This window comes from Tauraco erythrolophus, chromosome 13, assembly GCF_009769465.1.
Source record: "Tauraco erythrolophus isolate bTauEry1 chromosome 13, bTauEry1.pri, whole genome shotgun sequence".
Taxonomy (NCBI): domain Eukaryota; kingdom Metazoa; phylum Chordata; class Aves; order Musophagiformes; family Musophagidae; genus Tauraco; species Tauraco erythrolophus.
In genome coordinates, this window is record NC_141477.1 from 2,848,937 (window position 1) to 2,872,778 (window position 23,842).

The 23,842-nt window shown below is 41.0% G+C and overlaps 1 protein-coding gene across 1 annotated transcript; it reads left to right on the top strand.

Annotated features, from left to right (window-relative positions):
• The first annotated feature begins 386 nt into the window (after positions 1 to 386).
• Positions 387 to 23,317, top strand: ZNF711 (ZFX family zinc finger ZNF711). The gene is given in 10 exon segments (XM_086619855.1): positions 387 to 425; positions 6,634 to 6,738; positions 8,319 to 8,564; positions 8,567 to 8,848; positions 15,119 to 15,277; positions 18,304 to 18,450; positions 19,054 to 19,191; positions 20,324 to 20,371; positions 20,957 to 21,100; positions 21,573 to 23,317. Coding segments are annotated over 9 exon segments (2,421 nt in total). The 5' UTR covers positions 387 to 425; positions 6,634 to 6,659; the 3' UTR covers positions 22,751 to 23,317.
• Positions 23,318 to 23,842: the final 525 nt, after the last annotated feature.

A 23,842-nucleotide genomic window follows, 5' to 3' on the forward strand; every position in this document is an offset into this window, starting at 1 on the left:
GTCATTCCTGCGGGAGGCGCGTGGCGGCGGGCCCGCGCCTCCCGCGCTAACGGCGCCGCTGTGGCGGGGCGCGAGGGGAGGGGGGGGGGGGCGTCCCGGTTGCCCACCTCCCCGCTCGCCCCCGCCGCGCACAGGCGCGCTCGGCGGCGCGGGCCGGGCCCGGGCAGCGGCCTCGGCGCGGCGGGTGCGCCTGCTCGGCGCGCGCTGACGTGCGGGCGGCCGCCGCGAGGCCGCCGGCGGGGGGAGGGGAAGCAGGCCGCGCGCGCTCGCGCCCCGCCGCCCGGCCCAGCCGGCGAGTGGTGCAGGCCCGGACCCGGCGGACCCGAATGCCAGGCCGCGGCGGCGGCGGAGTCCTGCGGCCCGAGCCCCCGCTCCCCCCGGGCCCCGGCCCGCGGCGCGGCCGCCCGGCGCGGGGACCCGCACAGGTGAGCCGAGGCGTCGGAGCCGGGCCGGCGGGGGATGGGGGACAATGGAGGCGGGTAGGCCGCACGGCAGGCCGCGCCCGAGGCCTGTCAGCGCCGCCGCGGCCGCTGGCGGGCTCGGCCGCGGCCGCGTCTCGGCGGCTCAGCGAGCGTTGGCCGCCGCTGGCTGCCGCCGCGCCGGGCGGGCGCGGGCGGGCGTCGCCCGCCGGCCCTGCGGCTGAGGGGCCTCTTCGGGCGGCCAGAAAATGGCGGAAAACAAGATGTCGGCCGGCGGGGCGGGGAAGGCTGCGGCTCGGCGGGCCGTCGCGCCGCCGGGACAGGGGTTATCCCCGCCTCCCCGTCCCGCGGCCGCCGCGGGACACACGGCCGCTGTGCCGGAGCCCGGAGGCGGCCCGGGACGCACAGACGATGCTGCTGCGCCGAGGGGAGGCCGCGGGCTGCGGCGGCCCCGTCCCCGCGCCCTTTCCGCGCCGCCCTGCGCCCTCCGCGGGCTCCTTTGTCTCTGCGCTCCCACTCCGCCGCCTCCGGCCCCCCCGGCGCGGCGGGACCGTCGGCCGCCTGTCCGCGGCGCGCGTCTGCTCGGCCCCGGGGATGGGGCGTCCGGCGCCCGGGACCGCCGTCAGGCGCTCCGCGGGTGCGGGTGGGGGCACTGCCCGCCCCGCCACCGCCGCGCTCCCGCCGCCCGGCGGCGCGCCCGCTCCGCGAGCACGCGCGGGACGGCTGCTCCGCGCTACCGCGCTGCTCCGCACCCGCGCAGCCCCGCCGCGGTGCAGCCGAGGGACCGCGGGGCTGCGCCGTGCCGTTATGCGGCTGTCGCCCTCCGCTGCCCGTGGTTCTTCCCACGGGGACTTGTGTCGCTGCTGCGGGTGTAGCGCGTAGATGTAAATTAATCCGTTCTGTTAATTTATTTCAGAGCCTTAAGCGCTTTTCAGGCAGTAGAGACAAAATCTCATTCACTGGTTTCGTCTTTGTCTTTTTAAACGGATTTATAGTGTAAGTTTTCATGGATGCTTTATAGGTGACACAATAAATGGTTTTAAAATGGATATGTTGGATTTTCATACCCAGTCATTTTTCTGCAAAGGGCTTGCTTTAACCTGCACGTTGTTTTACGAATTGAGCTCTTCTGCTCAGAATTTCTGCGTAAGCAGGATGTTTTCATTGCTTTTGTGTTGGGTGCTGCGTTAAGAATGAGGGGGAAAAACCCCCAAAACCCTGAAGTGTCTTCAGGGGAGGATAATTCTCTTGTATTCTTCTTGAACTTGAATGTTAAGACATAAGGTAATTACAAAGCATCTGGTTTGGATTTTTCCACTACATATGAGTTTGTTTATTGTGTTAAGTTGCTCTGTATCTGAGTTTGATCCTTTTGATTTAATCAAAATGCAGGTTATGAATATCTGAAACACCTGACAAAGTATGATGTTGTGTTTTACTTTATTATGTGTAAACAAGAGTTAAATATTATTTAGAATAAATTCACTCTTTGTAAAGGAGTGCTAAAGGGCTGACTGTGCAAATATGCTTTATGTAAAAATGTATCGCCTGAACGTGTTGGGAATAGCTGTGTGTGTAAACAATTATTTGTATGTTTACAAATAATTTGCAGGACCACACTGTTTAGGATATAACAAAATTTATTAAATATACAAATATATATATATAACAAAATGTATTAAATACATACTTTTTATTTATGTAGATATATTAAGTTGTAACCGGCATTTTGTAGAAATATTTTTTATGTTATAAAAATTCTAAATATGGTAACAATGCCTGGAAGCCAGCGTATTGATTGGGAGCTTCATTGTACCTCTGGGTACAAGACTGACATCCTTTTTTTCCTGGAAAGTGTGGAAGTGCCAAGGCATTAATTTTTTTCCCTCCTCTTAAAATACTCGGCTGAAGATCTCTCAATTTAGGGTGCTTTCTGAAAGCTTTCTCAAAGAAAATTAAAATATTAATGGTTATTTTATGATATTTTTATGGGAGAAGTAAGCTAAGAATAAATCAATGTGTATACTAAGAACAACGTTTACAAGGGTCTGGGTCTTTAGCACTTTTCCAATTGAGCATTGTTTTTATAAGTATGTGTTCTTAGGGAGTCCCAAACTGCCAACCATTGTCTTTGATTAAAAAAAAAAATACCATTTACAATAGTAATTTACAGTAGTGTCTCTGCCTCTAGACAGAGAGGTCGTATATCCCTTTTTTTTTGACTCTTAAGATTCATTGCCTGGTCTCAGCTGAGCCCTGCCTAAGGAAGAGCTTTGGCATAAAGAACTGGAATAGATTAAAATCAACCTTGTCCTGAAGCTAGTTACAAAGAGAACTGCATTTTTCAGAAAAGCAAAATAATATCAGATAGATCCATGTTTTAAAAATTTAGCCTTGAGACAGCCTGCTCTGGGAGTCTCAGTTTAGGTTTCATGAAATTCTTCATTTTGGGATCTGATGGTAACGTACGTACTTCCTGGCACAAGATAGCGTGCTGTAATTAAAAAAAAATCAATGAAAATATTAATGGCATCTTGTAAAATGATATTATTTTATTGGTTGATGCTAATACAGCATTTCACAGTGTTTTCTTCTAAACGCACAGGGGAGAAGGGGAATTGAGAGGAAAAACTTGAGAAGAAAGTTAGAGACAAGAGTTGTATGGATAAGTTTGGGGTTGTGACACTATACGGAATTGTGGCTTTCTGCCTTATTTCTCTGTCCTTTTTAAAATACACGATTGGACCACTTCTGTGATTGTGTGGGTATATAATGTGGTGTACTAAAGAAAGGAGCCACAGTTAATCACTGTACTATGTTTTTTGCTGTCTCAGATAATGAGATTTGCCTGCCTGTGTAGTGTGTGAAACTAAATCATTTGCACTGCTGAAATCTGTGAGCAAAAATGTCCAGTTGTCGGCGAATTGTAGCCATTATCTGTTGTTAATTGTTGCAGCATTAGCAGTAAGAGGTTTTCCTACTGTCACTGCATTCCTTTAAGACCCAAAAGGATATATATATATAAAAAAATAAATCTGTGATTGCATCGTTGATGCAACGCTGTCCTTTGTCTGCACTGAGGGCTTAGAACGTATACTTAAGCAATGGTTGGATGCCAGCTGCATAAACCGAGGTGAAGCTTTTGCATCTTTATTGCAGCGTGCCGTCATCTGTCTCTGTTTTTGGTGGAAGTTTGAGGTATTCCTAGTACTAAGTGCACAGAGGCTGCCACCTCCTAACTTTGGTAATTTTTATACTCCTGTTAGCTTCTGGGAAAATACTCTTTTTAGTGATAATTTGCTTTCCTTGTAGAAATTTTAAGTTGAAACTGTAGTCTTTGTATTAAATTTTCTATGTAGCACAATATGTAATCTACTTCTAGTTTGCTGTCTAATTATATAATCTGATGAAAATAAACTAAATTGCTTATTAAGAAGGAAGAAAAGCCTAGCGCATTCTTCCTGTAATCTCAGATTTATATAATTTAAGATATTTTTTTTTGTATTCATTTACATTAAAAAAGAAGGATTTATCTGGGTGTAAAGACTGTGGTCAGGAAATTGTAGAGTGTTGCATTAGTTCTGGAATTGCTATATTAAATCAGCCATTTCTGGTCTAGAGCTGTGTCTTGTTTTGTAATAGCAAGTATTCATTAGCTGCCTTAGAGGCTGTGACGATAATTCAGGAGTGACAGAGCATTGCATTATGTTTCTGAGGTTGCTTTGTAATTCTTAGAGTGGTGAAAAAATTTGGTTTTGAGTTTGTACTTCCCTTTTCATCTCTGCACCGCCCAGTTCCAGGTAGTTCTGACTTGAGCTCTTATTCTGTAGTCGCTTCCGACGACTCCTAACACTCTGTTTTGTGTGTGATACTGTCACTGATTTCCGAATCTAGGATACGAGAGGGCAGGAAAGTACAAGATTTTTAGTCCTGTGCAACAGAGGTGTTCTCAGCTGGAGATTTCTCACCTGTGAAAGCCTGACTCTGGGTGCTCCTGCAGCTGATTCTACGGAGTCACTTCATCTGGACTGAGAACCTGTGGAAAAGCCCTTGGGGTTGCAGGAAATTGCAAAATAATTCAGAATCCTCACACGTTAATTCTCTGTAGCAATGCAGATGGCATGGAGGAATGCTAGTTTGCCCTTCTCTCTTGTATGTTATGGAAACACTCTGTCCAAGAGATGTCCTCATCTAGTTGGAGATATCCCTGTTCCTTGCAGGGGGGTTGGACTAGATGACCTTTGAAGGTCCCTTCCAGCCCTAACGATTCTATGATTCCATGATTCTATGTTACGTGGTTGCTCTTTCTCAGAAAGCAGGCTTGTGTGGCTGTAGCTTGTGAAGGAGATTCAGCTTCTTCAAGACAGGTGTGATACCAGAAATGGACATCTTGGTGAAATTGAGTTTAGGAAGAAGCTCAACATTTCCTCTCCATGTGTGAAAATTCTTCGATGTCATTGGAATTGCGTTTTTAATGAACGCGAGAATCTCAGAAGTAAAACACTGAGTAGAACTGGCGTGGCTGTGTGGCAAGGCTGGAGGAACTGGTGTAGTTTTAAAAGATAAGTCGAGGAACAGGAGCCCCTAAGCATTAAAGGGAGTCGGAAGAGCCAAAGCAACAAAGCAATTCTTAAAAACAAAGGCAAAGAAAATGAAGCTAAAGATGTGACAGTGAAGGATAATGGGGAGTTCACAAAGAGTCGGTGGGTCTGTTCTATCGGAAGCTTTACAGGATCAGTTTTCTATTAGCGGGATATTGCAGACAGCTGCATAGGACCAGCTTTTCCCTGGCAGCAGAAGTGAGCCAGCACAGAAGGGACAGTGTTGGAAGATGAGATTTCTAGAATAACCTGACATTTTGAAGTAAAATGTCAACCAGTGTGGGTAATGCAGTCCTAGTGCTGGAATGGGAAGTAGAAGTGTCAGCAGAGAAGTCTGTTGAGCGCCGTCGTTTCCACAGCATGGCAATGGAGATGTTGGAATGTGTTGGCCTTGCTCGTGCTTAGCTGTTGCCTGTCGTACTGGGTAGTTCTGCACTGTGCGTGCAAATCTAACTGGGGGCTGATTAAATTTTCTGCCCGGCCTTTTGTCAGTCTTTTTTGATGATGTAGAGGGGTTCATAGTCACTGGGAGAGAAGCCCTGCTTCGGCGCTTTTGTTCTCGTAAATTTAGTGAAGTATGCCACTTTTCCAAAACTTGCCTATCGTCAAACATAATGTTCCATTACATTTACACGTTGGAATTTGTTTTGGCATATCCAATAGATAAAAAATTGTGAACGAATCTGAAAAATTGATACTCCCAGTACAATTCTCCACTTTCTCCAATGCAGCTCCAAGCATCCATCATCACCAGTCTTGGTAATTAGTTAAAGAGTGTACGCAGAGGGGGGTAGGGCAGAGGTGTGTCCTTTGTGTGTGGCACTGGCGTGTGTTATTGTGGTCAGGCACGTGGCTGGCAGTAGCACGTGTGCACTGCTGGTGTCTGACCTGTGTTTCTCGCTTCTGCAGACAGCTGCAGGTTGTTTAGGGCCACCTTAACTTGCTTCTTGAGAAAAGCTTCTGCTTCTAGATAACAAGTGACCTGTAAGTAGGTTCGTTTGCTTACTAACACACGTTCTGTTGTTGTGTCACTGTGGCTGGATGCTGCTCCTGGTGTTGCAGGTGAGGTGTTTGCTGTCAGTCAGTGGAGCGTTACCCTGTGGAGATAGTCTCAACACTGCAAAATACTCTGATGTGCAGCTTGCAGTGGGGAAATTGAAGGTTTAGGCACTTTTTGTGCTTAGTGCTCCTAGAAGTAAAGTAGTATTGAAGTCTGTACCTCTGCACGCTGAAGGTAGCCAGAAAGCACTTTCCAGTTAAATTCTATGGAATGTGAACAGAACTCTTCTAGGCCAGGCAGTAACCAAAAAAAAGTAAAAAAACCTTGTAAGTCCTGACCAAGAATTACTGACTTATTTGGTTTCACTCGCGTGTTTAATTCTTTTGATTACTATGGTACTGCTTATGGATGGAAATATTTTCAGGATTTTAGGTCAAAAAAGTACAAAACCAAAAGAATAAAGCAGAGTGAATTGTATGAAGTACTGCATGCTTTTTTCTTGACCTTTTGGATAAATATTTTCTGTGACTGTCAGTGTGACATGTTAATCCAGTAAAGCCAATGAACATGATAACACTCTTCAACATAAATTTTGATTTTGCTTTCGTTGCAGTTATTTGTGAATGAACTTAGCTGAATATGGATCCAGGTGGTGGAAGTCTTGGATTGCAAACTCAAGAATCCAAAATGCCTCACACCATGATAATGCAGGATTTTGGTAAACGTTTTAACTATTAAAAATAATGAAATCAAGACTGTTTTTCAAGTTTTTGCTATATGTTTATAAGTGATGTTGAGATGTAGTGTTGACTAATAGAACAATGCTATTTGCATGACTTTTTGGAGAAAATTCAAAATTTAGGGTGGTGTATAATATGCCTTTGTATACTTGAAATAGTCACTTGTTCCAAAATATTAAAGTAATTCTGGAAAAAAAAAAGTCAAGTCTGTGGCCCAAAGTGCTCTAGAGACAGAAAATGTTATCTGGAGTTGAGCAGTTTTGTGGTGCATGTGCTTCTGCTTGTAATCACATTGACTAGTTGTTACATCTCCAACATACAGGAGGTGTAAATAACGTCCAGTAGAGGATGTAAACAACGTTCAAGCTTTTGTGTGCTTACCTTGATTACTGTCTCCAGGTCTCCTTTGGGGTATTTCAGTAGATGTTCTCACACAAAGACATCATTTCCCACCACAAATAACTCATTACATAGACGACAATTTAAAGATTTAGTTGAATCTGCATGTTCACATGTGCTTAGAAGTCTTCTGTCAAGAGCATCAGTGCTGGAACTGTACTGATGTAACAAAACTTGTTTCTAAATTGATTTTTTTTTTTTTTTTTTTTTTGGGTAAATGAATACTGTTTCTTTTGGTGGCAGTGCTAAATAACCTCTGCAATTTTGAAGGTTTAGAGAAAGGACAGCAAGAATCTCCACTCTTCTTTGTGGGTCTCCATTTCTGCATTATGACAGGAGGTGACCTTCTCAAGTATTGGGGAGGACCATGTCTTTGTTCTGCATGAATTAATATCCCTCAGAGCATACCAAAATAGCTGCATTTGCAGTACAATGCTGAATAATTTTAAAATTGTAATTATTTTTTTTTCATTCTGATAAGAACCATTTTCTTGAGAGTTTTATTCGTTAAGATTAAAACTGCCATTTATTTGTGTGTTAAAATAATTTACGGTGCATTCTTTTTTATGTATAGAAAAATAGTCTGCAAAAATGACTGGCCGGACAAGTCTGTTAATGAAAAACAGGTTTCTGCTTCTAGCCATTCCTTGCAGCGTGGCAAGTTGTTGGAAATTGTACTATAAATGTTGCATATAACTGAGTATTTTTTTTTATCAAGGCCCATGCAGTGTAAAGGATGAGAGTCCTTTTACTGTAACAGCAATTAATGTATTTGTGCCACACTTCCAGGGTCATGCAAGAATTCTGTGCAGGTTCAAATTGCTGCTGTAGTCGAACGTTTTCTAACTGAAATTTAAGAAAAGATCGAACTGCAAACTGGCCTGTAGTTTTTAACATATCAGCATTATAATACCTAAATTTGAGGCAAACTCCACATTATGTCTTAACGAAGTGGCATGTTTTATTTTTCTTAATTTAAAGAATACAGGCTGCTTTGGATAGTCTTTATTAGGTGAAATGCAGAATGTGAATTGTTGAAAAGTAACAGATTTGTAGGTCTGTGTTTAACTTATCCGTACAATTATTCCATTCCGTAGATAAACTGATTGCTAGTGCCATGATATTAACCTTTTTCTCCTCATTCGTAATTGTTTCCTAGTGGCTGGAATGGCTGGCACTGCTCACATTGATGGAGACCATATTGTTGTATCCGTGCCCGAAGCTGTCCTAGTTTCTGATGTCGTCACTGATGATGGAATAACTCTCGATCACGGCTTAGCAGCGGAAGTTGTCCAAGGACCTGACATCATCACTGAAACTGACGTTGTAACAGAAGGTGTCATTGTTCCCGATTCTGTTTTGGAAGCTGATGTTGCTATTGAAGAAGCATTAGATACCAGTGATCATGTTTGACTTCTGATCTAATCACAGAAACCGTTAGAGTTCCCGATCAGGTTTTTGTGGCTGACCTTGTCACGGGTCCCGACGGACATTTGGAGCACGTGGTGCAAGACTCTGTGTCAGGAGCCAACTCGCCTACAATGGTTTCGGAAGAAGTTCTTGTCACGAACTCAGATTCTGAAGCAGTCATTCAAGCAGCTGGTAATGTTCCTGGCTCCACAATGACTATAAAAACAGAAGATGATGATGATGGCAAGAGTACGTCTGAAGACTACTTAATGATATCTTGTAAGTTACACAAAGGTAGATATGAACAGGAGGTTATCTGAAGTAGAAGTGGTCTGGTGGGGAGAAGTTCCTGTAGCTGAACTCTTGCTGCATTCTGTACTGGAACTCTCAAATGATAGTCTGTTGCCCAGTTAGTTCTTGGTGTCTGGGTTTGGGTTTTCTTGATGAAAAATCCATTATCGCTGATACAGCAGGAAAGAGAATGACATTCATGCTGTTGAGTGAATGAGTGTGTACGTTTGTGTTTCTGAAACTAGATATTCCTGAAAATTGAGAAAAACACATCGGAAAGTTAAACATTCTACATGTTTTGAGTATAATACTCTTTTTTTAAACACACGGGTATGTTAGCATGTTACGTAGATTCACGTGAAAATAACATGTTGGGTTTAATCAGTAGAATCCGACAAAGAAATAGGTTTTTAAGGTATCCAACTCCCAAAGTTTTCTCTTAATCGTCCACAAAATACTGTTTATTTAGCTATATTAAAAATTATAATAGGCATTTTATGATATGTTGTGCTGTTCTGGACTGAACTTGACATTGAGGGTTGTGTGCATGAATTGATTGGCCCTTGTAGCACTGCCCGTTCCGGTTTGCACACAGCATTCCACTCTGAGGGAGCTGCGTGGTCCCGTGGGGCTCGTTGGGTGAGAGCTACTGAGAGGACCTGTCGTGTTTCTGCAGTGGGTAAATCATACTCAGGACACCAGTTTCTATTGTTGCACAAATTCGATAAGATGTTTGATAGTTCATGTTAGATTTTTGACTTCTCCAACTTCTCCAGAAATGTGAGTAGGTCACAACAGATCTTACTTAGTCAGAAGCAATATGTTAAAAAAAGGCAGTGCCAAGTGTGTCAAAGTGTCATCTGTTCACAGCAAGCTGCATTTGTTAAAATTCCAAGACAGAGGACATGACTGATAAGTAATTATCATTATTTCAATATTTCATGGCATTCATGTCCGTTACGCAAAACGTATTTTTGGTGTTTATTTTTTGTTCAGTACAGGGTGGATGGCAATGATTTTTTTATCAGTCTTTCTTTACTGTAATGCCATTTATCACTAATCGATTAGTCAGAAAAGATTTTTTGGAAAAAGAACCAAAAACCCTCAGCCTAAAAGCAAATTAGACCTACAACGGAAAAATTCCTGTGTGTTTGTAAATAAAGGAACACCGTTTGTACAGTCAGTTGTTTCACTGAAAAAATTCCTCCTTTCTGACAGAGTACTTACGATGAGTTGTATTCTGTAACTGCGGTACTTCCAACTGCACCTTTGTAAGTGTAAGTAAAGTCATCTTTGGAATTCCTTCTGAGGTAGATAAGTGTGGTGGATAATGATGATCACTGCATTTGGACTGGAGCATCTGAAACTTTTCAGCAAGTTACCCAATGACCCCAGCTGTGCCTGATACAGTTATATTTTTATCAGGTGTTCTCAAGCCTTCCGATGGCTTTTGCAATGTTTTGAAGCCAGTTTGAGACCTAATTTTCAGCAAATTAATATGTATGATCACGATATGCCTGAATAGTCACAGTTGGAAGCTACATTATTAATCTATAATTTTGTTTTAAGTAATCATTTTAGATAAACTAAGGCAGGCTTTTGCCTCTGCAAAGTTTTGAGGCTGTATTACACAGGGTATGCCAGCTTGACCCAACAAACTATCTGCTAGCGATGTTTTTTCTTAGCAAAAGTTGTTCATTTGTTGTTGTTTTGTGGTTGTTTTTTTAAAAAAAGTTTTTAAATTAGCCTTGGGTTTGTTATGTTTATGAAGATAATTTGTTGTATAGAATAGTTAAATTCCCCAGTTCATCAAGCAGTTTAAACCCCTTTTTGTTTACTTATATTTTTAAATTGTTAGATGTTCAGTAAATATTGTAGAAAGTTAATTTTATGATACTTCTTTTGGGATTTGTATATAGAGCAGTTGAACTTTTTAATAATGTAAATCACATCAAAATGATAGTTTTAAAGAATCTCAAAATACTTAGTTGTCTTCTAATGAAATTCAGCATCTAAAAAGTGGGGACTTTACATAAAACGACAGATAATGCACTTAGGGAATAGCACCAGCTGTTCTGTGGAACACATTCTGGGAACTTCTGAAATAGTACATTTCAGGATGGGAAGCTGAGATGAGTGTGGAATTTTAACTTCTCTTGCTGCTTTGTTGGGAGTTGCAGTTTAACTATAGTGAGAGGTGATTTTTCACCATTTTCAGATGACCCTCCCATGTAGATATTTTATACACTATTGATAATTATAGTTTTGTGCGAATAGTATTTGGAAAATAAGTTTGTTTGGATAAGTCTGTAAACTAGCTGTGTACGATTTTGTAATTGGACATTTTCACTAGGTTATCATCACCACTCTGCTACCTCAGTGCAGATGAATTCAGCTTTTTTTAAATCAGCCTTATAAGTAGAAGACTTAAAAATCTCTTTTTGATACGTTCGCAACGTATGGCGCAGGATATGCGTGATCCCTTGTTCCAAATCTCCAGAATACCTGTTTAAGAGACTTGTTAAAAAAGAAATTAAGACAAAGTGAATGCATATGGTGTGGTCATGGACCCAGTCCATCCATACTGAGGTGGGAAGGTCATGAGCAGTGCATCCCGTTGTGCCAGGGAGGAGTTGGCACACGTGGAGCTTAAAGCGTGCCCTTTTTTGTTTTTCAGGTTTGCGATATTCAGACCCACAGCGGATTGCCAGCTCCCGATCCGTGTGCTGGCCCTGCATGCACTATGCTGGTGACCTCATACCCACCAAAGAACAACACTGGAGCTGGCCTTTAGGGGTAAGGTACTGTTCCACCACCACCTCCTTTCTAGTGTGTTACAATACAGTGTTACGTAGTTTGCTACACATTTTAAGATTAATACTCCTATATTGTAACCTATGGGATGTAAAATAAGTATGAGGAAAATATGAAAAAACTGTAAAACCATGGGACTTATCTTGCCCTCCTGTTATCCCTCTGGGCTCCTATGGTGGGTGTGATATCACCAGCATAGTGCATGCTGAGGCATCACATGAACTGGGAGCTGGCAATCCACAGTGAATCTGGACATCACACACCTGAAAACAGCGAAGTGAGGTAAGTTTAAAACTGGAAGTGCTGGGTTTTCCTTTAAACCTTGTTTATTCAGGAGGATTCGGCATATATTTATAAAGGTTCTCTGTTGTGTTTTTTCAGTTAATTTTAAGTGACGAGATAATAATATGTAGTGCTTCTGGTGGATGAGTCAGATCTGGAAGACACTTTCATATTCCATTGACATGAAGTAAGCATTCCTGTTCCTGAGAACTATCACTGGGAAAAGTCGTCAGATAATTTAGCACTGATGGGTTAGCAGTCTGTGATTGAAGTCATATTGCTTAGAATGTTTTCACAATCTGTTTTTTAAAAAAGTCCTGATGTTTTGGAACTTGACAAATATTACAGGTCCTGCTGTGCTGATTGTTTTCCCCTTCTCTAAATGTGTTTAAAAAATAGATTGAAATCTTACAATTTACTTCAAATAAGACAGCAATTTAAGCAATGGCATTGCCAATTCAGTGTCGTCTGTTGTTGAGGTATTTGAAACAAAAGGCAACATCTTACAGATGATGGTCTATATCAGTATCATTTCCTCAGTCCAGTTTATATTTTTCAAATTTTGTTATATTACACTTTCACTTTTCTAAAAAAGGGGTTCCAAAGGCCCTGGATACACAGGCTTCCTGATACGTTTCCATTACTTCAGCTTAAATTGTAGAGACTGAAGATCTTTGAAAAGACACAGGATGATTGATGGTGTGGGAGTAACCACTAATTCTAAAAATAATGTAAGTTTGCCCCTCAAAGACAGGGCTCCCTATTCTTTGAAGGATTTTGAGATCTGAGGGCTTTATTTGAAATGAGAAACCACAGCATGTGAGCTTACATGCTAGATTGATGTATTTTACTTTTGGCTGAAAATATTTATTCTTATAAAAATTATAAAACTGAAAAATTCCTCTTTTTTTTTTTTCTTTATGTAATCTTTGTTGTATTGCAGTCGATGTCCTGGTAAGGCAACTACCTAAAATTGTGTCCTTTTTTTCTTATGTTACTTCACCAGATACATAGTGGTGTACAGTCATTGTCACTCAATATAAGTTAAATAGTTGGAAATTTTTGCCATAAAGAAAACTTCTTATTGCATATAAATGATTACTCCACTGTTCAGTAAGAAGTTGCTGCTGTTAAATAACCTTCCAGTACAGAAATATTTATTTTCTGTGTTAAACTGATAATGCATTGTTTGTAAACTTTACGAGTTTAGAAAAAGTTGGTGTTGTTTGAGTTGCAGATTTGAAAATTGCTTTGCTACCACCTACCAATTCTAAAATTACAGTAACAGCTTACAATTAGTGATTTCTTCCACCCAGCCTTTAAGTATTCTTTCTGTGTTTGCAGCATGTCTAGTCATACAGATGGATAATCACTCCTTCCTTGTACTATTAGTTACCTCCAGACCTTCAAAGACTCATACGTGTATTGGAAATGGTCATTGTACTAAAATTCAACGTGTTTGATTTTGAAGAATATGGATAGGAAACTTTTATAAATGTTAGAAGCCATGCAGAAAAGAAAATAATCTTTAATGACTTCAAACATACTAAATGTATGGAAATACTTTTTCCAAAATAAGTATCTTTTAGCATCTTCCCTTTTCCTGTTAGTAGAGGCTGCATAATCCTCTCTTCTGCTATCAAAATACATAATTTTCAGAGGTTCTAAAATGATGTTGAATACTTACTGGTACTTACCTACATGACATCCAGTTCTGTGCTCAGTAACTTCTGTAATCTTCTGATGCAGTCCAAGATTTGTGAAACAGAAATAAGGTTCCTCGATGTGGGGCTGAAAAACTGTGTTAGTTGGATAGGTGTTTCCACAGAATCCTGTCCGTGGGTGGGAAGAGCTTAGTTTGGGATGGCTGTGGTGGATTCCCACCCTGCTGCAGGAAAGGCATCTGCTCCCTTTCTGTCAGGTTCTGAACCACCTGGTGTGACTGCCTGGTGTGTTGAGAAAGCTCAAGGTAACTCCAGTTCACTTATGTGCCCCAGGCACAGCTCTCCACTGGGGGCAGGAGACTTGGAGGGGGATTGGGAACCACGGCACCATGCCGAGGTGACCCAGCCTTCCCGCAGCATCTGCAGGGAGTAGGTGCCGTTCTTAGTCATGAAACGCTCCTGTTGCTTTAGTAGTAATTTTAATTATTTTTTTTTTTACCTTGTATGCACGTATTTTAAAGTTGTGTATGCAAAAAATTGCTGTTTCCCCAGAATGAATTTAATTCATATTCTGTTTACATTTTGTGGGATTCCTCTGTGTTTAGAGGACGTCAGTGGGTGGGGAGCATTGCCCAGCTTTGTGGTGGCCATCTGCACAGGAGCTAATTTTGTCCACTGAGAGAAGCATGTTAGCAGTACCCGTCAGAAGGATGCTTAGTTCAGTGGCAGTTTGGGGTACAGATATGGATTTCCGTGTGAATACCCTTTTTTACCAAAATAGTGTTATTAAAAGTGTGTAATTTTTGGTGTATAAATAAGATGAGCATTTTGAATATATAGACCAAATACTCAAAGTGACTAAGTTGCGTGCGTAAAGAATGAGAAGTCCGCTTCACGCAGCAGTATTTGGATTTATTTTCACTACATCATTCAATCAGCTGTATGTTATACAATAATCTTCATTTTCACTTGAAAACATATCAATTTAGGGGGAAGAAGTATTCAAATTTTTGATACGCACTTCTTTCACTGGGAATATACTCAGAGTCATCACTCTTCATAAGAGTTTCAGCTACTAAATTTTAGTCACCAGTGTCGTAGAGTAGGGAAACTTTTTGGGACTCTCGGACTGTAGCAGGCAATTCTGGGTTAATTTTTAATGTGGTTTCGATAGATGTTTAATTTTACTTACCGATACGTTTTAGCTTTCTAAGTGAATAGCTTCAGGCATGACCAGTTACCACGCACTCTTTGATGAGAAGCTCCATCTTGTGTTCTTCATTCTGTAATTCCTGCTGTGTTTCTTGAGTTGCAATAAAATGAGTACTGAACTTCTGGAATCTCTTAAGTATCTTGAGAGTAACTGTTTTGTAAAGGCTGTTTATGAATACAGACCTTTACTATGCATGGGGACAGTAATGGAGAAAATCATGCTACTGATTGCTTTGACTTTTAAAAAATGTGCTTGAACCTCATTATTATTCTCTTATCCTTACAGTGGATGATGTTGGAGAAAAATTGGACCACATAGGAAGCACTCCCTTGAAAATTAGTACTGAGGTGACAAATGATGAAGTTGCTAAAGATGACGGCTTTGGTTCAGAAGTTATCAAAGTGTACATATTCAAAGCTGAAGCTGAAGATGATGTCGAAATAGGTACCTTTGAAATTCTGTGCGTTCTTCCAGTAGTTTGAAGTATTTCAGGGTCTTTTTGTTTGTTCTTAATTTCATGTAATCCACAGACTGGAATGTTTTGTAGAGTGTGACGTTGGTAGAGGCTGCCCGTATGTGGTAAATACTGGATGTGTATTGATCTCAAGCTCTTTTTTGATCAGCAGTATTTATTTTCAGGCAACTGTCCTGGTTTTGACTGGGACAGAGTTGGTTTCTCTTTTTAGCAGCTAGAAGAGCTCTGTGTTTTGGTTTTAGTCTGGGATTTGCTATGGGAAGAATGTGGACAGCGCACTGATGTTTATAGTTGGCACGGAGAGCTCAAGGACCTTTCAGCTTGCCCTGTTTTGCCAGTGTGCAGGAGCACAACAGGATGGGGGGGCATGGCAGGGACAGAGGGCCCACAACTCGCCTTGTGATTCGAACGTGGATTCAGGATTGAGGGTTAAATTGGCCAATGAAGCACTCTGTATCGTGCAAGTCGTGCCCAGTATATAGGTGACGGCTGCCCGGAAAGGAGGGCTTTTGCTCTTCTGGGAACGCTCTTCTGAGGGCTCTCAGACTCTCCAAGCGATCTCTCTCTCTCTCTCCGGCTGCCTTTTTGGGCCCCTTGCTCATCCAGGATTGCAGGGTCGGGATTTATCTGTTTCAGGATCGTTAGCCAGGACGGGACAGGCGTTGGTCACTGGGTGGTGAGCAATTACACTGCGCATCACGTGTTTGTGTATATTATTATCATTATACATATATCTATTCATATGCTATTACTGTTATTATAGCGTTATTAATTTTATATTATTGCTGTTACTAAATTGTTCTTATCTCAACCCGCAAGCCTCCTTCCCTTTTCTGCTTTAATTCTCTTCCCCAGTCCCTGGGCGTGGGGGAGAGTGAGCAAGCGGCTGCGTGGTGTTTAGTTGCCAACTGGGCTAAACCATGACAGCAGCCAAAGCCCAAATGTAGAAGAGATTGGGTGTCTGCAGCTGTTTTTCAGCTGTTGCTTTTCTCTGACATTGCAGGACTGTGTATCAGCACAGAAAAGCCTCCAGAGTGGATTCCTGTCGTTGAACAGTCTTTGGTGGTGTTAACACAGAGAGAGGGGAAGATTGCTGGGGCTGTAGGCATTCAGTCATTTCCAGACCTAACCAAGAAACTCAGAATTGCTCCGCAGTTCTCTTTTGCACAGGATAGATCCAGCACTTCCAGATGCTTTGCAAGTGGTCATACAGCTAACCCACGTTCTGTTCTTCATAATTTGTAAAAGCAGAGTCGCCCTTACGTTTTGAACAGACAGTATCTGATTCAGCTGAAGGTTACTGAGTATTTCTGTTAAGGCCCTGGGATTTTCAGTATTTGATCCTTAATTCCTTTTGAATATGAGAAAGAGGTTGTCAAGGCCAAGTGCTTGATAAGACTATGGGGAAAGGATCTGGAGGAGCGGCATGTTAACGTCTCTTATCTACTGTGACATCTGTTTCGTCTGCCGGGTTGTACGTGAATTGCCAGGCCCTGTTCTTGAGATGTGGTTTCTTCCTCTGGGGATAGGTTGTCAGGCTTGAGGGACACAGACTGCTAACGCAGCAGCAGGAAGAATCAGAATCTCTTATGGCTGAACACTGATTTACAGCAGGGATGTTCTCGTGAGCTGCTCTCAGTGCTTCTGATAACAGCCATGAGGTAGTCCTGGCAAATTACCCTGTTGGTTACTGGTGAGTGCTTCCCCATGGAAAGAGCCGATTGTGTTGATAATGGACATTTGCTGCTCAGCATTAAGGAATACAGAAACAGATAACAGGCTTCACAAAGCATATCCAAGGTTCAAGTTTACCCATTAGCAGTAATCTCTTGATCTTTCTGTACATGGCGTGGGTGGAGGGCTGTGCTCACGTGTCATGCATGTACGTGGCAGTCTGGTTACTTGCATAAACGTCCTGGCAAAGCCACTTTTGACAAAAGTGATCAAAATGGGCTTGGGTGGCAAGGACATTTGGCGAAGTCTCCCATTTACCAAACACAGGGAGTGATGGATCAGTGTATTTGATTTGGACTCGACCAGCTAGCTGAGCGCTTTCCATCAGGACCATTCGTAGTAGTGAACAAGGACTCTTGGTGTACCAGGTGTTGGTTTGTTCTGCCGTAGTCTGCAGCTTCTCTACTCGCTGCTCAGTCCCTGAGATGCATGGAAGACTAAGCATCAATATTTATCTGCCACCTGTCTCTGACTCAAGCATCAAGATCAAGTCCAGACTGGAACTTGTTCTTTCGCCTCTGTTCAAGTCAGTCAGTGGGCCAAAGCTTCCTAGTCACCCAGAGCAGGCCCGTGTGGGCAGTTGTTCTCGTTTCCTTCTTTCCAGCTGTTACTCTTCAGGTTGTGTTGTCTCCATGGATTTGGTGCAGCACCTTACCTGCCTGCTAGCCTGTCTCTCTAGATGTTCTTGTTGAAATAATGGGCAATAGCAGTTGCTGTATCGTGGTTTGAGAGGTGTGACCACAGTATAAGTTACTGCTCAATCCTGTGTAATGAGTCTGGGACATACACATTAGAATCTTTGTAGGAAAAATTACTTAAGAATCAGTTTTTGTAAGGTGAGTAAATAAGATTTTGGGAGAGGAAGAGGGGTAACAATTAGCTGTTTGCATCTCAAGACAGTATGTAAAGGCTGTGTTCTGGGCAAGGTTAGAATTAGAGTCATTTTTTGGTGGTCATGGGCAGGTGTATGTGTCCAGTCACACCTGAGTTCACTGCTAGCATGCATAAAAGGCTTGATCCTTCTTGGGTAGTGGTTGTTCAGTCTTGAATTTTCAGGAGACACTGAGATAACTTTTTTATTATCTGCCCGCAAGTATCAAACTTGCATGATTTTATGGCAGAGATGGATATCAAAATGTTTGGTTGGAGTTTTACGAAATAGCTTTGTTGTAAATAAGAAAAAAATAGTTAAATCTGCAATTTATCTTAACAGTGACTTTTTTTACATTTACTTAATGTGTTTAACATCTTTTTCTTAAAGGTGGGACAGAAATTGTTACAGAGAGCGACTTTCACAATGGACATTCTGTAGCTGGAGTAATTGAACAAGGAGGTGTTGGTAGAATGCAGCGAGAAAAAATGGTTTACATGGCTGTTAAGGACTCTTCTCAGGAAGATGAAGATATTAGTAAGCATAATAAGAAACATTTTTGTTTCTCATGCTGTTTTGTACAACAATATAAACATCATTCTCAAGGACTTTTTTAATTTTTCTGAAGGATTCTTCTGCCTGAAGTAGTAGAAAACTAAGCTCATCTTCCCTAGAAATAAAGAGCAGGCTATAATTATTTTAAAGTGATGTGGATAAATGCACTTTGTGCATACTGTATGCAATCATTTCATTATTTATATTAAATTTAACATGTCCATGGATGAAGTTAATGAGGTTAGTCAAATTTCTCATTTTTCTGTTTTCCTACTGTGAATTCCCTTGTTTAAACAGCTTTCTGGCAAAGTGGCAAATAAATGTCATCAATTACAAGTTCATAAGTTTGTATATTTGAATTTGTGTTGGTATTTATTTTGGATTTATATTTATTGATACATGTTTTCTCTCTTTAAGGAATGTCTGAATAAACAGTGATCCCCTAAGGGAAGGGGTGGTTCTAAATGCCAAAGGAAGAAAAGTAATTTATAATGGGTATCAAATCAGAGTGAGAGCAAGTTAAATGACGGAAAATTTAGGATGCGTGGAAGAAAATTAAAGATTTATTCTTCTCCTTTAATCCAGGCTGTGCTGAAATAGCAGATGAAGTTTATATGGAAGTTATTGTAGGTGAAGAAGAAGCTACATCACTTCCAGACACACAGCTTGAAGACTCTGGCGTGAATAAAACTTTTGTCCCTGTTGCTTGGGCTGCTGCTTACGGTAGGAATCCGTATGCTTATGTTCCACTTCCGTTATTTGATCTCCAATCTACCTTCCAGAATGTCAATGCAAATAGGATAATCTCTCACCTTGTCCTAGGGGTTTGGAAACAACTCCTTGTGATCTTTTATACTGTTCTTGATTCCATCTCAGATATACAGAATGTGTGGATGGTCATTTAAGTTGGCTGTTGAAGATTTTACAAAAACAAGAATAGCCTTGAGTATTTCACATTAGCTAGGAGGAAGGGGAAATAAGCTTTAATTTTAAAAGGGAGTAGTAGGAATAAATGTATGAATGTGTTCCTAATAATTTCAGTTTATGTACCTGTTTTAAGCCTGTTAGTCCTTCAGATTAGAAACAAAAAAACCTCCAGGTCATTTGTTCTCTGCAGCCATGCTTCAAATAGTAGAAGTGTTTTATCAGGATATATGATGAATTCCGAGTATTCTGGTATTTCATGTTTTTTATTTTCTCAGATTTTGGCATGTTAAATGTATATCAAGAGGGTATCAGGTCATCCATAGTTTATGTTATAATCAGTCAGTTAAAATTCATTTATGTAATCCATCTGAGCATAGTAGCTGGGCTGATCAAGTGGTTTAGAACCACAGAGGCTTGGCACATAGCAGTAAACACTTTGAATCCAAAATGAGGAATATTCTCTTTTGAGATACTACTTCTGCATCTCCCAAACTTCATAGTGCCTCATGTAGATGCGTGCTGAGTGGCTGATAAGGTGCAAGTCTTCTTATCTGCCTAGTTCTACTCCAGAAAGATAAAGCACTTCCATCTCAGGAACATAAAGTGGCTTTCAGATAACCTGGTTTCTGGATTGGTGAGGTTAAAAGTTTGCAGAAACAAGCATATTAGGAGGAGCAGGAAAGACAGTCAGCATGGTAAGCATGCAAACACAGCTGCAGTGGATATTAACTGTTAAGAAAGATGTGATATTATTTCCTGGGGCTCCTAATTACAAAATACTGAACTGGTTGTGAACTGCACGTCCCAGTTTGGAGAGAGCTAAGCTGTTACTTATTAGCTAAGTTAGTTTTCTCATTATCAGGCTTTGAAAGCCATTGTCTTCAAAAAGAATTTTAATTTGTAATGACTAAAGTACCATTTTCTGCAGGAGATGAAAGAAGACTACCCAGAAGATACGAAGATGGTCAAGCGGCAGGTAAGAACACGTAACTCTGCTTGGTTCAACATTAAAGCTAACTTGCTGTCTTTGAAAATATATACACTTATGTGCCAGTTCTGCTAATTAGTGAATGCAAAAAAATTATCTGTGAAGTGTATATTGAAGGACTCCGCAGTTTTTCACTACTATGTTGCAATGAAAACAGTTCTAGATGTGTTTTAGGCCTTCAGAGCGGGTGGGGAAGTTGGGAGGATCTGCCAGACTTTTTAATAATAAAGCCTGTAGTCAGAAAAGAGATAATGCAGTTGTTAAGAAGTAAAATGAAGTTAAATAAAAGGAAACAGCCATCATAACTCATAGGAAATGAATGTCTTGAAGTATGAGAAATCAAGGAATAGATTTGAAAATTAATTATGTTTGAAAAATTTGCTGGCAGAAGTCAAGAATACAAGATAGATAGTGCTTTATACTGGCACTCTTCTTTTTTTATATGTGCTCGTTGTAGAGGAACAGGCAGTAGTTTTTTAGAAAGAGTAGATATGCTGCTGTGAAATTCCAGTCATCAGTCCCAAAGGAAAAAGTTGTTTAAGGTTTTTTATGGTGTCTAATTTTTGTTTCTAGGAAATAACTTGGATACACGATTAGAAAACAAAAACGGTAATGCAACACAATACCTGCAGATATGTGATAGCATTAGCACTAATAGAGTGCTAAAACAAAAAACCAAGAAAAGGAGGAGAGGAGAGGCCAGGCAATGGCAAACAGGTAAACACTGTATGGTTATGCATATTGTCATGGAGTGGCACTTACTCCTGTACTATTCCTTTTTTTTTTTTTTTTTTTAAAAGCTGGTGCAGAATTAAAAAATACAAATGATAATTTGCGTATTTCCTGTGTCCTTCCCCCCTCCAATTCTGTGCACAGAAAATGTAATAATTTTTGCTATTGGCAGTCAGTGCGCTCAGGGCTGATGCAATTCGTTTGAATTTTGCAAGCTGATAAAAAGTAACGGCGGATATATTCACTGCACGTGCAGTATTACTGATCTTTCTGAGCAGTTTCTAAACCAAAGCTATGTAAACTATAGGTGCTGTGGATTGGTTGTTTTTAAACTGCTGAACCGTTCTGTCTGCTGCAAGTGTAAGTGCATGAATCTGAACAGCAGTTGGCTGATTTAAAACTTCTTAATCGGTAAATTTGTTTCCTTCATAACTTGTTTTTGTTTGTTTAAAAACAGCTGTTATAATAGGTCCTGATGGACAGCCCTTAACAGTTTACCCTTGTCATATTTGTGGGAAAAAATTTAAATCCAGAGGATTCTTGAAAAGGCATATGAAGAACCATCCAGATCATATGATTAAGAAGAAATACCAGTGTACAGACTGTGACTTTACAACTAACAAAAAAGTAAGTTTCCACAATCATCTGGAAAGCCATAAACTTATCAATAAAGTTGATAAAACCCACGAGTTTACAGAATACACGAGAAGATACAGAGAAGCAAGCCCGTTGAGTTCTAATAAACTAATCCTGCGGGACAAGGAGCCTAAGCTGCACAAGTGCAAATATTGTGACTACGAAACTGCAGAGCAGGGACTACTCAACAGACACCTGCTGGCAGTTCACAGTAAGAACTTCCCTCACGTGTGCGTGGAGTGCGGGAAAGGGTTCCGTCACCCGTCGGAGCTGAAGAAGCATATGAGGACCCACACGGGGGAGAAGCCATACCAGTGTCAGCACTGTGTCTTCAGGTGTGCTGATCAGTCCAATCTGAAAACTCACATCAAAACCAAACACGGGACCGATCTGCCCTTTAAGTGTGAGCACTGTCCCCAGGCGTTTGCGGATGAGAAGGAGCTGCAGCAGCACACAGAGTTGTTTCAAGGGCATAAGACTCACCAGTGCCCTCACTGTGACCATAAGAGCACCAATTCCAGTGACCTGAAGCGACACATTATCTCGGTTCACACGAAGGATTTTCCCCACAAGTGCGAGGTATGTGAAAAAGGCTTCCATCGTCCCTCCGAGCTCAAAAAGCATAGTGAAACCCATAAAGGTAAAAAGATCCATCAGTGTAGACACTGTGACTTCAAAACATCAGATCCTTTTGTACTTAGTGGGCATATCCTCTCAGTTCACACCAAGGACCTGCCTTTTAAATGCAAAAGATGTAAAAGAGGATTTAGGCAGCAGAATGAACTTAAGAAGCACATGAAGACCCACAGTGGAAGAAAAGTTTATCAGTGCCAGTATTGTGAATATAGCACTACGGATGCGTCAGGCTTTAAGCGACATGTAATATCAATACACACGAAAGACTACCCACATAGGTGTGAGTATTGCAAAAAGGGATTCCGTAGACCATCCGAAAAAAATCAGCATATAATGCGGCACCACAAAGAGGCCATAATGTAATATATGGTCTCAAGAAGGAAGCAATTTAGAAACTGTGATATGCTAATTGGGGAAAAAAAAAAAAATCTCATGAACTGTTTCTCCTGGTTTCAAAGCTTGATATTAAATCATAACTTTACATTCTTTGTATTAAAAGTCTTAAAAGTATGAGGGTTGACAGGGGATCTCATAGCCCTAGGATTGTTGCTTATCAGAACCTAAAGAGCACTATGGAATGCAGAAGGATGGATGAATGTCTTAAATTTGCAGAAAGATGGATGAATGTCGTCAGATTAATAGTATGACACATTGTTAAGCTAAAGAAGACAAAACGAGGATGATTGTGTTATCCATTTTGTCCGTAACAGCACTTGTCTCCAGTATGAATACAGGTCAGCTGTATGGTGGGGTTATTTACAAATTGTTTGCAAAGGCAACTGAGTCTAACTTCTTGTGCAGTTTTGAAAGGAGAGTATTATTAGTCAGTCGCTTGATCATAATATTTTGAAATCGTGCCTGGAAATTAAATTCCAGAACTGTTCAAGTTTGGGGGGTTGTCCCTTTTTTTTTTTTTTTTTTTTAAAAAAAAAAAAACACCATTTCATTGGGAAACGTTCTCGTTTCCTTTATTAGTTTAGGTCCAAGGAGTAATTTTTTAATGGTTTTCAAAGCTGCTAACCTATTTTATTGCAGGACGTGATGTCTAAAATATAGCATTATGTTATGATCTCAAAGACGGTGTTCTGGTGCTAAGGGTTAAAGATGTGTATGTATATAATTTCCCTTTTTTATCTGAAACTACAGTTGAATGTTGTTCAGTATGGCACATAACAAAATTAACTTTGAATTTGACTTTTTTTTTTTTCCTAAGGGTGAAATGGATGCAGCTCATAGTGTTGTGACTCAACACTCTTTTTTTTTCTCACTACTTTAAAATCTTCTCTAAAAAGAGTATTAAAAACAAAGTTGAAAAATGTAGGATTTTTTTAATTAAAATTCAGAGTACTTAGATGTTCTTTGGGGCAGTATTCTTAACAGGTATGACTCTTACTGTCCTACCTCCTAATATGAAATTTTCAATATAGACATAAAATTGCACCTTTTACTCAATTC